Source organism: Cucumis melo, chromosome 1, assembly GCF_025177605.1.
Source record: "Cucumis melo cultivar AY chromosome 1, USDA_Cmelo_AY_1.0, whole genome shotgun sequence".
NCBI lineage: Eukaryota > Viridiplantae > Streptophyta > Magnoliopsida > Cucurbitales > Cucurbitaceae > Cucumis > Cucumis melo.
The window spans coordinates 19,059,696-19,072,512 of NC_066857.1; the positions used below are offsets into that span (position 1 = coordinate 19,059,696).

The following is a 12,817-nucleotide window of genomic DNA, read 5'->3' on the forward strand; positions in this document are numbered from 1 at the left end:
TATGCTATGAACTTAATTATTATAAATTGTTTTGTATTTTTTGCAACATGCTTAAACCCATTAGGTAACAACATTTATAAATAAGTGTGAAATCGCCTCGGTCATGATATGCTACTTTTGTCAATATTTTCCACTTTGCCCTATTTTTGTCAATTGTTTATATTTACACATTATCTTAAACTTGTTGTGATTTCCTTAGGAGCTGATTGGAAGGGGGATTATGAAATATTACAGTTATCATAATCCTTCGCTCCTTGTTTGGGGCGAGGGTTAACATAAGAGGGGATTAAGGTTATACTAATCCTCTTATCTCATTTCAACCCCCATAACACCCATTTGGTTTTATTTTTAAATTTTCATCTCTATTATTTTTGTATTAGCTAGATTTTGTAAAGATTAAAAAAGATATACAATTTTATTTTTCCTTTTTAGAAGAGTATAAAATTTTAGTTTTAGTTTTTTAACTCGGTATTGTATTTTAAAATTGGGGTCTTTTTAAAAATATAACAAAACGGCAAAATATTTACATTATATAGAACAATTCCGAAAACGAAAACAGCCCATAGGCTCACAATGGAAAATATAAAAATGTCTCGTCAACCACGCCATTAACAATGCGGCTAATATATTTGGTACACAATCATTTACATTTGGCTATTGTTTGGTACACAGATCGTTTACGTTAGACAGCAAAATCTAAATGATTTTTTTTTTAAATTTTTTGGTACACGATCGTTTAGATTTGATTACACGATCATTTATTTTTTTTACAGAATAGTTTAGATTTGACTATTTTTTGTATACGATCGTTTAGATTTGGGTAGCTAAATATAAACTCCATTTTTTTCAAGATAGTATATGATCTTGAACAACCAAATAAGTTAAAAAAAATAGATATTTTATATTTGATACATTATCTCGAACCAAATAACAGTTTGGAAAAGAAAAGAAGAAGAGGAAGAGAAGAAAGACAAAATTGGGAAAGAGGAGAAAGAAAGATAATAAAAAGAAAAGGTAAAACTGTAATATTTAAAAAATGACTAACTAATAGTTTTAGGATCATTTTACCTTATATTTATGAATTTTTTTCTTAAATTTAATAAATATTATCAAAAATTGTAAAAAAATAATTTTAATAAAAAATGGAAAACATAAAGTTACCGAATACAGCACAAGACAGTTTAAAGACATAAAAGAATATTTTTAAGATGATTTTTATGGCTTAAATTACTTTTATTAAAATAAATTTATTGAATTTGTTTATTGATATTTATTCGACTGTCATAATCTTTCTCCAAACACATATTACCATAACACAACATATCATAATCCTTCTTCAAATAAATATTATCGTAACAGTACCTATCATAATTATTACCTCAAATACATACTATACACTACTAATAATAAATCTTTTCCAAAACTTTATCATAGTGCCCTAAGATTATAATTATCATAATACTAACCCTATAACTTTATCCTTCTCCCAACGGGGGCTTTAAAGATCTACATTATTTGTAGAATTAACCCCCAAAAAAATCTTGATTTTGACTCATAATTAATTGAAGGAAACTTTCCAAGTAATGAGCAGCCATGGATGAAATGAAAGCTCGAACCGGCGAACCGATTGGGCAAACAGATTGGTTGATTGGCAACGAACAGTATGAAATTTTCAGGTACGGCGGTGGAAAAATTGAGGGAATAGAAAAGAAGACAGCCATTGTAGGAGGAAAGCGGATCGGAGAGCTGAGAGAATAATCCATTCTAAAACCCCAACATCAAAGTCAAGAATAGGCTTTACGGTCGAAATTCTCTCTCAGTTTTGCTTAGTTTACGCTCATGGAAGCATCTTTTCAAGCTTGGACTTCCGTTGTTTGACATTACCTGAATATTTCCAACTTGCATGATCGTATCGTTTATTCTTCAGATTTAGTTGCAATGGACGCGTTGATTGAGCTCTGCGACTTGATTGCGCAGAATCCAGCTTTGTTCTCTGAAAAGCTCTCGTGGATTTGTAGTCGATGTCCTCCATCTGAGGCTATTCTTGCTGGATCTCCTACCATTTCGCGTTCTCAGCTCAATGCTGTGCTTGCTGTTGCTCGACTTCTCTCTAAATGTCCTGACTCGGTCGGTCTGCGCCCCAAATCTGTTGTTCTTGAGTTTCTTCGTTCAATTCCTCTGTCATTCAGCTTATCTTTCTGGCCACAGTCGTATGGACATGATGCTATCGCTTCGTTTTTTAATGAATTCTTGAATTACACGTCGAAAGCCTGCGAATTATCGACAGATTTTGCCACAGAGGTTTCGGGATTCTCGAGTGAGGTTGTATTGTCTGCGATTAATGATTGCAGCGAAGGTTCAGCTATTTCTAGAGCTTTTCTTGTGGCTCTGACGAAAAGTTTTCTTCCAATTATCCCTTCCGATGCAGATAAACTAGTTAGTTGCATTCTTGATCGTTTTTTGATTTCAGAAGCTATCCCTGAAACGCCAAGGGAACATAATCAGGCGAATTCTGAGCCCTCATCATCTCAGAGTTCGCCATTGAGTGTCAGCCATCAGCCATCCAATGGAGGTTTAAGCCCTGGAAACGAGAACGGGCAAGTGTCAGGTTCCTTAAGTAGCGGTGCTTCACGTATCACAGACGACGCCACTAGTGCGTCGTCAAGAGGGTCGGGGATGATGAATGGAAACAGCATTCTTTGGAAGAGTGGTTTAGAACAATTGGGTATGAATCTGGGATTCAGTGAAGGCGGGGGCGTAGCTTTTGTTAGGCAACAAGTTGCCTTGTTCGAGGATGAGTCTATCGAGAATTTGGAGAAGCAGGAGATTGCCTTCAAATTGATGACTCACATTTTAGATAATTCTTCTTTTGATGCAAGGCTCTGGGAACAGATGAAAACATTAGCAAAGAAGCAGCTCCAGACATTGCCAACTTTTCTAAAGGTTGACATTTTCATTATTGAACTTGAAAGAGATTTTGGCACAGGAAAAACTATACTTTCCATAATGGTGTTATGTGGACAACATTTTAGATTGAAGAAAGTTCAATATTAATTGTTAAACTTACTGATTGACATGTGCAGATTAAAAAGCGGGACTGGAGCGAACAGGGCTCAGTTTTAAAAGCAAGAATTAATACTAAACTCTTGGTTTATCAAGCTGCTGCGAGGTTAAAAATGAAGACTGTTGCTTCTCTTGATTTTGATGGGAAGCCGGCTAAGAAGTTAATATTTGAAACTTTTGCATTATTAATGGATGCTGCTGAAGCCTGTTTACTCTCTGTGTGGAGAAAGTTGAGAATCTGTGAAGAACTCTTTGGTTCCTTGCTTACTGGGCTAGCACAGATTGCTGTTGCTCGTGGAGGTCAGCCCTTACGAGTGTTGCTCATCCGTCTTAAGCCTCTGGTTTTAACAGTGTGTGTGCAAGTAAGTGTTCTTGATTAATTTATTTTCTTGATGCAGAGAAGTGCAACACACGGGAAATGATTAACAATTTTGCAATGCATTGAATAAATTTGTTGCAGGCTGATACTTGGGGCACCAACCAGGGAGCAATGTTTGAAAGTGTCCTGACAACATGTTGTGAGATAATTGAATCTTGCTGGACTAAAGATCGAGCTCCTGTTGATACATTCATTATGGGATTGGCCACAAGCATCCGTGATCGAAATGATTCAGAGGAGCAGGTTGGTTATTTTAGATTGCTGAGTGAACAATAAGTGGTTACACACCGCCTTTTTTCTTTTGTAGAAAAAAATATATTTCTTTCTTTATTATATTGCTTGTAAACTTTCTTTTCAAAATTATATTGCTTGTAAACTTTCTTTAGTTATTTGATTTTTATTGAGGTTATCAACTGGATTAATGGGTCTCTATGATGTTAATGTTTTCAAAAATCCCCTACCTTCTATGAAGTGTATAATATTTCTGTTTGTTCAAATTTACAGTCAATTACCAAGCTCATTTTGATATGATGTACGCCAATTTCAGGATGACAAAGAGAAACAGGGAGTTCCTATGCAACTCAATGTTATTCGTTTGTTAGCTAAGATGACTGTGGCGGTTAACAAATCTGAAATCGTGGACATGATATTACCCCTTTTCATTGAGAGTTTAGAAGAGGGTGATGCATCAACTCCAGGATTATTGCGACTTCAAGTATGTAAACTTTTATCTTGCTAATATTATATGTGATGTGGATGTATGACATTACATTGTTACTATCACTAGTTTGTTTTTTTCTACCTTCAGTTGATGGCTTTCTACTATTGTCCTATTTTTTTTACTACAGCTTCTTGATGCTGTATCCCGCATGGCAACCCTGGGTTTTGAGAAGTCTTATCGGGAGACAATAGTTCTGATGACAAGAAGTTACTTAAGTAAACTTTCTAGCATAGGGTCATCTGAAAGCAGAACAGTGGCTCCAGAAGCAACTACAGAACGTGTTGAGGTGTGCATATCTGTAAATAATGTTATTTCACTCCTTTGTTCCAAATTCTCAATGAAATGGATGCTCATTGTTCAATTACACTCTAGATACTTCCTGCAGGATTTCTTCATATTGCTAATGGTCTTAAGAGTGCTAAACTTCGACTGGAGTATCGTCATCGGTTACTCTCTCTATGCTCAGATGTTGGCCTGGCTGCTGAGTCGAAAAGTGGCAGGTAGATATGCTTTTAAATTTTTTGTTACATGGTATATATTTTGATTATTTATGATTTTTATTTTTCTCTTGCATATAAAATTCCGTATTTAATGCTCTCCAAGTCTTGCAGAAGTGGAGCAGATTTTCTGGGACCTCTACTGCCTGCAGTTGCTGAAATATGTTCTGATTTTGACCCCACAATGAATATCGAGCCATCCCTTTTGAAGTTATTTAGAAACTTATGGTTCTATATTGCGCTTTTTGGCTTGGCTCCTCCCATTCAAAAATCCCAACTTCAGACAAAATCAGTTTCCACTATGTTAAACAGTGTGGGAAGCACTGCAATTGCTCTGCAAGCTGTGAGTGGACCATACCTGTGGAATACGCAATGGTCATCTGCTGTTCAATTTATTGCTCGTGGGACTCCTCCACTTGTAAGTATTTACTTTTCCTTTCTTTTATTTTGGGATGAGTATTAGGCTTTTAGTGCGGGAAAAAGGTAAATTAATTCTCCATCTACGTTCTGATCTGGAGATTTTAAATTTTTATTTCAAGAAACTTCACCTTGTTGCTGCTTAATGTTTGAAAAATCTTGCTTTTAATCATCATTTTTAAGATATTTAGCGGATCACTCTTTTTTTAGGTTGTAAGTTCAGTTAAGTGGCTTGAGGACGAGTTAGAACTCAATGCTCTCCACAACCCAGGTAGTCGGCGAGGGAGTGGCAATGAGAAAGCTGCTTTAGCCCAAAGAGCTGCTCTTTCTGCTGCTTTAGGAGGCCGAGTTGATGTTGCTGCAATGAGCACAATTTCAGGTAAATTCTTGACTTCTCATGATTTAAACTGCTTCAACATTGATGGTATGACAGTTATTTTGCAAGGGAATGTCTAGAGCAATCCAGTGGTTGAAAGCCTGCATACTCCCGGTTGATGAATAATCATGGGATTTCTCCATTGAAATTTCATAATTTTCTCTAGACTTCTACTAACAAAAACAGATATTGTAAACAAAGATAGAAAATAAGTCAAGGGGACTCTTTCTCCAGTTTCTTTATAGTTTTATGGATTTTGTGTTGTCTACAGCTTCGTATTGGTGCAAAAACAGGCACCAGTTTTAACAGTTAGTCTTTTTTACTTAGTTTTCAATTGGAAATCTCTATTACAATCACCTTTAGGTGCTTATTTCATTCTATCAATGAAGTGTGCTTAATTCATTCTATCAATGAAGTGTGCTTATTTCATCTATCAATGAAGTGTTTCTTATCTAAAAAAAAGGTAGAGAGTAAGTCAGGATCTCACTCAAAGCAAAACAGATTGATTGAGAGTCAACCTATCATCTCCAGAGAAGAATGCCCTTTTTCCAGGAAGCAAGTTGCCTATCATCTCTAGAGAAAAATGCGCTTTTTCAGGAAGAAAGTCACCTTTGGACTCGAGCTCTTGTTCATCATGAGTAAAAGATCTGCTTCCAGGTGCCCCAAGTTATGGTCCTTTGAGTGAAATCTCACTAGCCATTTGATAGGAGAGCTATGATTTTCTTAGCAAGTCTTCCAACGATGAAGTCTCTGAGTTGTGAGCTTCCAGTCTTTTAGCTCCTTCCTAAAAAGAAAGGAGGAAAGACTCTTACACACTTGACCACACGTCTAGTCTCATTGATGGATGCCTTTAAATGCTGACGCTACAAACGGTAATCAACGAGCAATTGAAAACTAGTTGATCCAGAGTTAGTCGACCACTTTTAGATATAAGGATTTTCCTCCACTTCTATTTCCTATTGTTTAAAGCAGTAAAAAGAATAAAAAAATTCAGTACTTTCAGAACCTAGTGTGTATTGTTTAAAGTGGTAAAAAAAATGGACACTGAGTTACGTGGAAACCTAAGTATCGGGAGGAAAACCACGATCTGACTTTCTTATTAATTTCTCTTATAAATCAAAGATACAAAGGGAAAAATAGATAGACAACAAGCTTATGATAAAAATGAAAAAAAAATTAGGGTAAATCCTTCCTTGGGTCAAGTCCACTAATTCTAACACTCCCCCTCAAGTTGGGATGTCAATATCGATGAGAGCCAACTTGCTAACACAAAAGTCAAAGCTTTGTTTAAGAAGAAGCGCTTTGGTGAGAACATCAGCAACCTTTTGGCTCGATGGGATGTAAGGAGTGCATATGCTACCATTATCCAATCTTTCTTTATTGAAGTGTCTATCAATCTCCATGTGTTTAGTTCTATCATGTTGAACTGAATTGTTGGTGTGTTAATGGTAGGACCATGGGATGAGGATTAGAGTTAGGTAAGGTAATAGAGGTTGGACTGGTAGACACTAAGGGATAGTTAAGCTCTTCACCCACACTCTCCCCCTGAAGGTGGTTGATGAGAAAGAAAGGCCGATCCTTACGAAAGGTGACATCCATAGTGACAAATTATTTACGGGAAGGAGGATGGAAACATTTGTAGTCCCGTTGAAGAAGGGGAAACCCAACAAATGTGCACGTCGGAGCTCGAGGTGTGAATTTGGTCTAGTTAAGGTCAAAGCTATAGGCTGTACACTTACACACGAAGGGGAACCTCAGAAGTAAGGTGGGTGGGGGGATACGGATCCTTGAGACAATCTATGGGCATCCGAAGGTGGAGGACACGAGAGGGCATCCTATTGAAGAGAAAAGCTGCGGTAAGAACATCATCTCCCCAGATAAGAAGGAAAGGAAGTAGACATCATAAAGGAATGATCTACTTCCAAAAGGTAACAGTTTTTTTGCTCAGCAGCCCCATTTTGTTGAGGGGTGTAAGCACACGAGCTCTGGTGAACAATCCCTTTGGAGGACAGGAACTCACTAAGGGTATGGTTTTGAAATTCTCGACCATTATCACTTTGATGAATTGCAATTCTTTCATTGAGCTACTTCTCTACAGTGTGATAGAAGTTCTAGAAAACAGAGGAAACCTCGGGTTTATTAGCGATAAAGAAGACCTAGGTAAGACGGGTATGATCATCAATAAAGGTCACAAACTACTGTTTCCCAAAGGAGGTATTGACCTTGAAGGGACCCCAAACATCACTATGGATAAGGGTGAATGGTTGGGTTGGTATATATGGCTGTGAGGGAAGGAAATCCGATGTTGTTTGGCCCGAATACACACATCACAAGACAATGAGGAGACATCAATTTTAGAGAAGAGATGGGGAAATAAATACATCATATATGTAAAGTTTGGGTGGCCCTATCGAAAATTCCACAGCATAGAATCTTATTCAGAAATAGTAAAATACGAAGACAATAAACTAGTCCTGGAGCTACTTCTAGCGAAAGTATCATCGTCAAGGACTCTGCTATACCGAGCAATACTAATCATCCTTCCTGTGCTCAAATCTTGAAAAGAAACAGAATCAGGCAAGAAAGTAGCTTTGCAGTTCAACTCATGAGTGGTCTTGCTTGTAGATAGCAAATTATAGGAAGTCTTAGGCATATGCAACACATTCTGGAGGGATAGCGCTTCAAAGGGAAAAATTTGCTTCGTCCCAGCAATTGGAGCTAAAGAACCATAAACTATTATGATCTTTTCATTACTAGCACACAAAATATAAGAAATAATATTCTCAGAAGAACCTGTCAAGTGATCTGTAGCACTCGAGTCTAAGAACTAGGGATTCTTTTCATTGACACTGGTAAGACTTAGGGATTGGGCATACTTGATTGAGTAGTGGCTTTTAGAGTGGAGGGTGGATTGGGATCGTTTTGGTTTACGGTAGGGCCAGATGGTTGAGAGGTTCCAACATACTCACTCATACAAGCAATCCTTGAATTCTGTTTATCGCTTGAGAAACGTTTCTTACCTCCTGAAGGACGACCATGAAGTTTCCTACACTGATCCTTAGTGTGCCGCTGTTTCTTTCAATGCTCACAGATAGGGATCAGTTTCCCATTGTTCTTCTCACTATCATGGGTCAAGGATCTAGCACTGAAGGCAACAAAGTCAAAGCATGAGTAGTTAGAGCACTCATAGCATTTGTACGGTCTTCTTCAAGGCGGACTTCATTATACTTCCATTAAGGAGGGAAGGGGTCTCTGGCCAAGTATACGACCACAAACAATTTCAAACTTGGGATTGAGACCGGCAAGGAAGTCATAAATCCAATTAGCTTCTTCAAGTCTAGCATACTATATGCCATCATTTGGAGCATCTCATATTGTCTCTCTGCACAGGTCTATCTCTTGTTAGAGAGAGTTTATTGAAGTAGGAGGTTACATCCAGAGTTTCTTGCTTGCAATCATGGACTTGTTTCCTCAGTGTATACAGACGAGAGGTGTTCTGATGCTTCGAATAGAGTTTCTTAGTAGTGTCCCATAGATCCTTTTGCAGTTTCTGCATAAAGCAGAGACTTGCCAATTTGTGGTTCCATACTATTAATCAACATGGACCGAATAACAGAGTCCTCCCCTCTCCAGAGACGTTCCTGGGTATCGCTGGGTGGGGCCGAAGAGTCTCCTTTGTGAGAAAACCAAATTGGTGACATCTCTCAAGAAACATTTTTTCCGATTGAGACCAGGAAAAGTAGTTTTGGCCATTCAGCTTCTCCCTTGGAAAAACACATGTAGATGGTGCCAGAGAGCTAGTTATATAATTTGAGGACAAAGTAGGGATCGAAGTTACCGGGTTCTTGAAATACATGGGCAAGTCGGTTGGTTTGGATTGTGTCGAAAATTCACCACTTCAAACCTTGATTTATTATGAAGTTGATCGATCCCGATACCACGGATGTGCGGCTGCTTTAAAGAATTAGAGGGCAGCGGTGCGTGAAACGATGATAGTCCGTAAATCGAGGGCAACGGTGGTGCATGGATGTATGGCTGACCAAAAGGGTATTGTGGCTGGACTTGGGAAAACAAGTGGGAGTAAGCTGATTGCATGGTGGAGGAGTTGGATAGTTGCGTGTAGGGATACGCCCTTGGCAGCTGCAACACATGGGCAGACAGCTGGGCGTGTTCGGGTGGTTTCCTCCACTAGGCAGCACGACTGACTCCGAGGGTGGGCCCATTGTGATCGCTGATGTCTTTTGAAGCTGGTGGACAGCTTTTCCACGGTGGCAGCGGTTGTCTCGTCTATCTCTGTTTTGGTTTCATCTATATTCGTGTCTAGGGTTTCGTCTTGCTCTGATACCATGTTAAAAGCGGTAAAAAAATAGACATTGAGTTATGTGGAAACCCGAGTACCAGGAGAAAAACTACGACCAAACTTTCTTATTAATTTCTCATATAAACAAAAGATTCAAAGGGGAAAATAAATACAAAACAAGCTTATGATAAAAATAAAAGGAAATTAGGGTAAATCCTTCCTTTGGGCCAAACCCACTAATTCTAACGCCTATCAGTTGCCAATTAAGCAGTTTCTTGTTTGAATGTACTTTAGGAGGTATTTTCATTGTTTCCATCTCATATTACTTCGTTTTATTTTGTAGGTGTTAAGGCTACATATCTCCTTGCGGTATCTTTTCTAGAGATTATACGTTTCAGTAGCAATGGTGGGATACTTAATGGTGGTTCAAATGTAAATGCTTCTAGAAGTGCCTTCTGTTGTGTTTTTGAGTATCTTAAAACTCCAAATCTTTTGCCTGCTGTCTCCCAATGTTTAACAGCCATAGTACACAGGGCATTTGAAACTGCAGTTTCGTGGCTGGTATGTTCTTTATTCTTTACCCAACTTCTTTGTTTTGTATCTTCTTATCCCGACTCTTTTCTTTTACTCTACTCCCGTTGATAAGTACACCAGCTAATGCATATTTTTTCTCTTGATGCACCAGCCAATGAATATTTAAGTATTAATGTTAAGTAACAAGTCAGTTCATACTTCCCAAGTTCCGACTTTGAGGGACTTATATGATTTCTAATGGTTTCAAATTACTTGACCTTCATAAACCCTCCTTTTTAAGGATAAAGGGGGAGTTTTGTGGTTGACTTGTTTTTTCCGCTGTCTTGTGGAGAAGTTGGCTGGGAGGAACGATAGGATCTTTAGAGGGGTCGAGAGATCTTGGGAGGAGCTTTAGGGATTGGCTAGGTTTAATTCTTCTTTATGGGCATTTGTTAATCTGAGCTATTTGTAATTACCAGCTTGGTCACAAAAGAATTGGGGTTGGTTCTTGTTGCTAGTGTCGGAACTCATTTTGTGGGCTTAGTTTTTGTATGCCCTTGTACATTATTCTTCATTACGAAAACTTGGTCTCTTATACCTGATAATAATAATAATAATTATAATAATAATGACATTCCAAAAGACTTAATAAAATTTAAACGTTAACATCTCTTCTTACAGTTTTTTTTGGAATAATATGAGCAAAAGGATAAAAAGGATGAAACGGAATAATGCGACCTGTGTATTTGTTAAGGATTTTACTTTTTGAGTGGTAATCAGGAAGATCGGATATCTGACACTGGTAATGAAGCGGAGGCCAGAGATTCAACTCTATTTGCTCATACCTGTTATCTTATAAAGAGTATGTCTCAAAGGGATGAACATGTTCGAGATATTGCTGTTAACTTGCTGACACAGCTCAGAGAAAAGTTTCCCCAGGTGAATTTCTTGTCTTTGATTCAAAGTTCTTTTCTAATGCCTTTTCATTTTCCTAAAAGTCTAAAAATATGTGTTTTTTTAGGTTATGTGGAATTCGTCTTGTTTGGATTCCTTGCTCTTTTCCATGCATAATGATGCGCCTTCAACTGTTGTTAGTGATCCTGCTTGGGTTGTAACAGTTCGTTCTTTGTACCAAAGGGTAGTTCGAGAGTGGATCGTCAAATCACTGTCATATGCTCCTTGCACTTGCCAAGGTCTCCTACAGGTTGACTAGTTAGTGGGAATAATCTTTGATTTTGTCTATTTCTCTGTTTTGTCTGATTTAAGTTGGTCATTTAACATCATTTTATTAACCATATGCTCTTTTATCTCTATGGAAGCTTGGATTCCTTTTTTTTTTTTTTTTTTTTTTTTTTTAAATTAAACACTATTTTCTTCACTATGCAAATTTCAATATTTCTTTAATGTCAACTTGCTTGGCATGTGAACTACAAAATGTAGGGTTATCTTTTTTTTTTTTTTGGGTTCAGAACTTTTCTAGTAATAATTTTTAGAAAGTGCTTTGTGCTGCCTTTTCTGGCGCATATTATAATTGGAAAGACCTTTAGATGTGACACATATTCAAACTCAACAAGCTACAGGAGTCAGGTAGGTCAATTTTCATGGCTTCCTCATGGAGCTTGTGCTCTTGTAACCTTTTTCCTTTTAAGAAAAACTTTGACCGAGTGTTATATTTCGGTTTAGCATGCCTGGTTCTGTAGAAACATATTGAAGCCTCATGTAGCTTATTACAGTACTTAAAATCATGTTCAATAGGGGGGATTTTTGGCTAAGGTAAATGGGTTGTCGTGTTGAGATTTCTAGATCAGAAAAGTTAAAGAGGAATAGTGGCGAATATATCAGATGTTCTCATTTTGGGAAATTTCAACCTTCTTGAGAAACTATAACCAACTATTTAATCTTAAGAAAGTTCCATCACATCTTCTTTGGAGCATTCACTTTCAAGTTTTAATAATTGTTTTCTTTAAAAAGTAATTTTAATGTGGACTTTTCAGGAAAAACTATGCAAAGCGAATACATGGCAAAGAGCCCAGCACACACCTGATGTGATTTCTCTTCTATCTGAGATACGGATTGGCACTAGCAAAAATGAGCATTGGACTGGCACACAAACAGCAAACATTCCTGCTGTCATTACTGCTGCAGCTGCAGCTTCAGGGGCTGACTTAAAATTGACAGAAGCCTTTAATTTGGAGGTGCTCAGTACTGGTATGGTCAGTGCAACAGTTAAATGCAACCATGCTGGAGAAATTGCTGGTATGAGAAGGTTGTATAACAGCATTGGTGGATTTCAGACTGGCGTTGCTGGTTCAACTGGCCTTGGTTTTGGTCAGGGCCTTCAGAGGCTGATCACTGGAGCACTTCCCCAACAACCGCAGAATGAGGATGATTCATTTAATGGTATTTTGATTATGAAATTTGTGCAGTCACTTCAACAATTTGTTAGTGGAGCAGAAAAAGGCTGTGGCCTTGACAAGTTGAAATTTCGCGAAACTTGTTCTCAGGCAACTGCCTTGCTTCTATCAAACTTGGTATGCTTCTTGCTTTTCAT

General features: G+C 37.8%; 1 protein-coding gene across 2 annotated transcripts in view; it reads left to right on the top strand.

The window, feature by feature from the left end:
• The first annotated feature begins 1,476 nt into the window (after positions 1-1,476).
• The window catches only part of LOC103489597 (phosphatidylinositol 4-kinase alpha 1-like), a 33,262-nt gene continuing 21,921 nt past the window's right edge, over positions 1,477-12,817 (top strand). For both annotated transcript variants that reach the window (XM_008448821.3, XM_051083839.1), the window contains exons 1-12: positions 1,477-2,943; positions 3,084-3,425; positions 3,524-3,685; positions 3,990-4,157; positions 4,291-4,449; positions 4,536-4,663; positions 4,775-5,078; positions 5,288-5,456; positions 10,097-10,314; positions 11,047-11,205; positions 11,288-11,470; positions 12,261-12,797. In XM_008448821.3, coding sequence (XP_008447043.1) covers positions 1,939-2,943; positions 3,084-3,425; positions 3,524-3,685; positions 3,990-4,157; positions 4,291-4,449; positions 4,536-4,663; positions 4,775-5,078; positions 5,288-5,456; positions 10,097-10,314; positions 11,047-11,205; positions 11,288-11,470; positions 12,261-12,797 — 3,534 coding nt within the window. In that variant the 5' untranslated portion in view covers positions 1,477-1,938. The remainder of the gene's footprint in view (positions 2,944-3,083; positions 3,426-3,523; positions 3,686-3,989; positions 4,158-4,290; positions 4,450-4,535; positions 4,664-4,774; positions 5,079-5,287; positions 5,457-10,096; positions 10,315-11,046; positions 11,206-11,287; positions 11,471-12,260; positions 12,798-12,817) is intronic.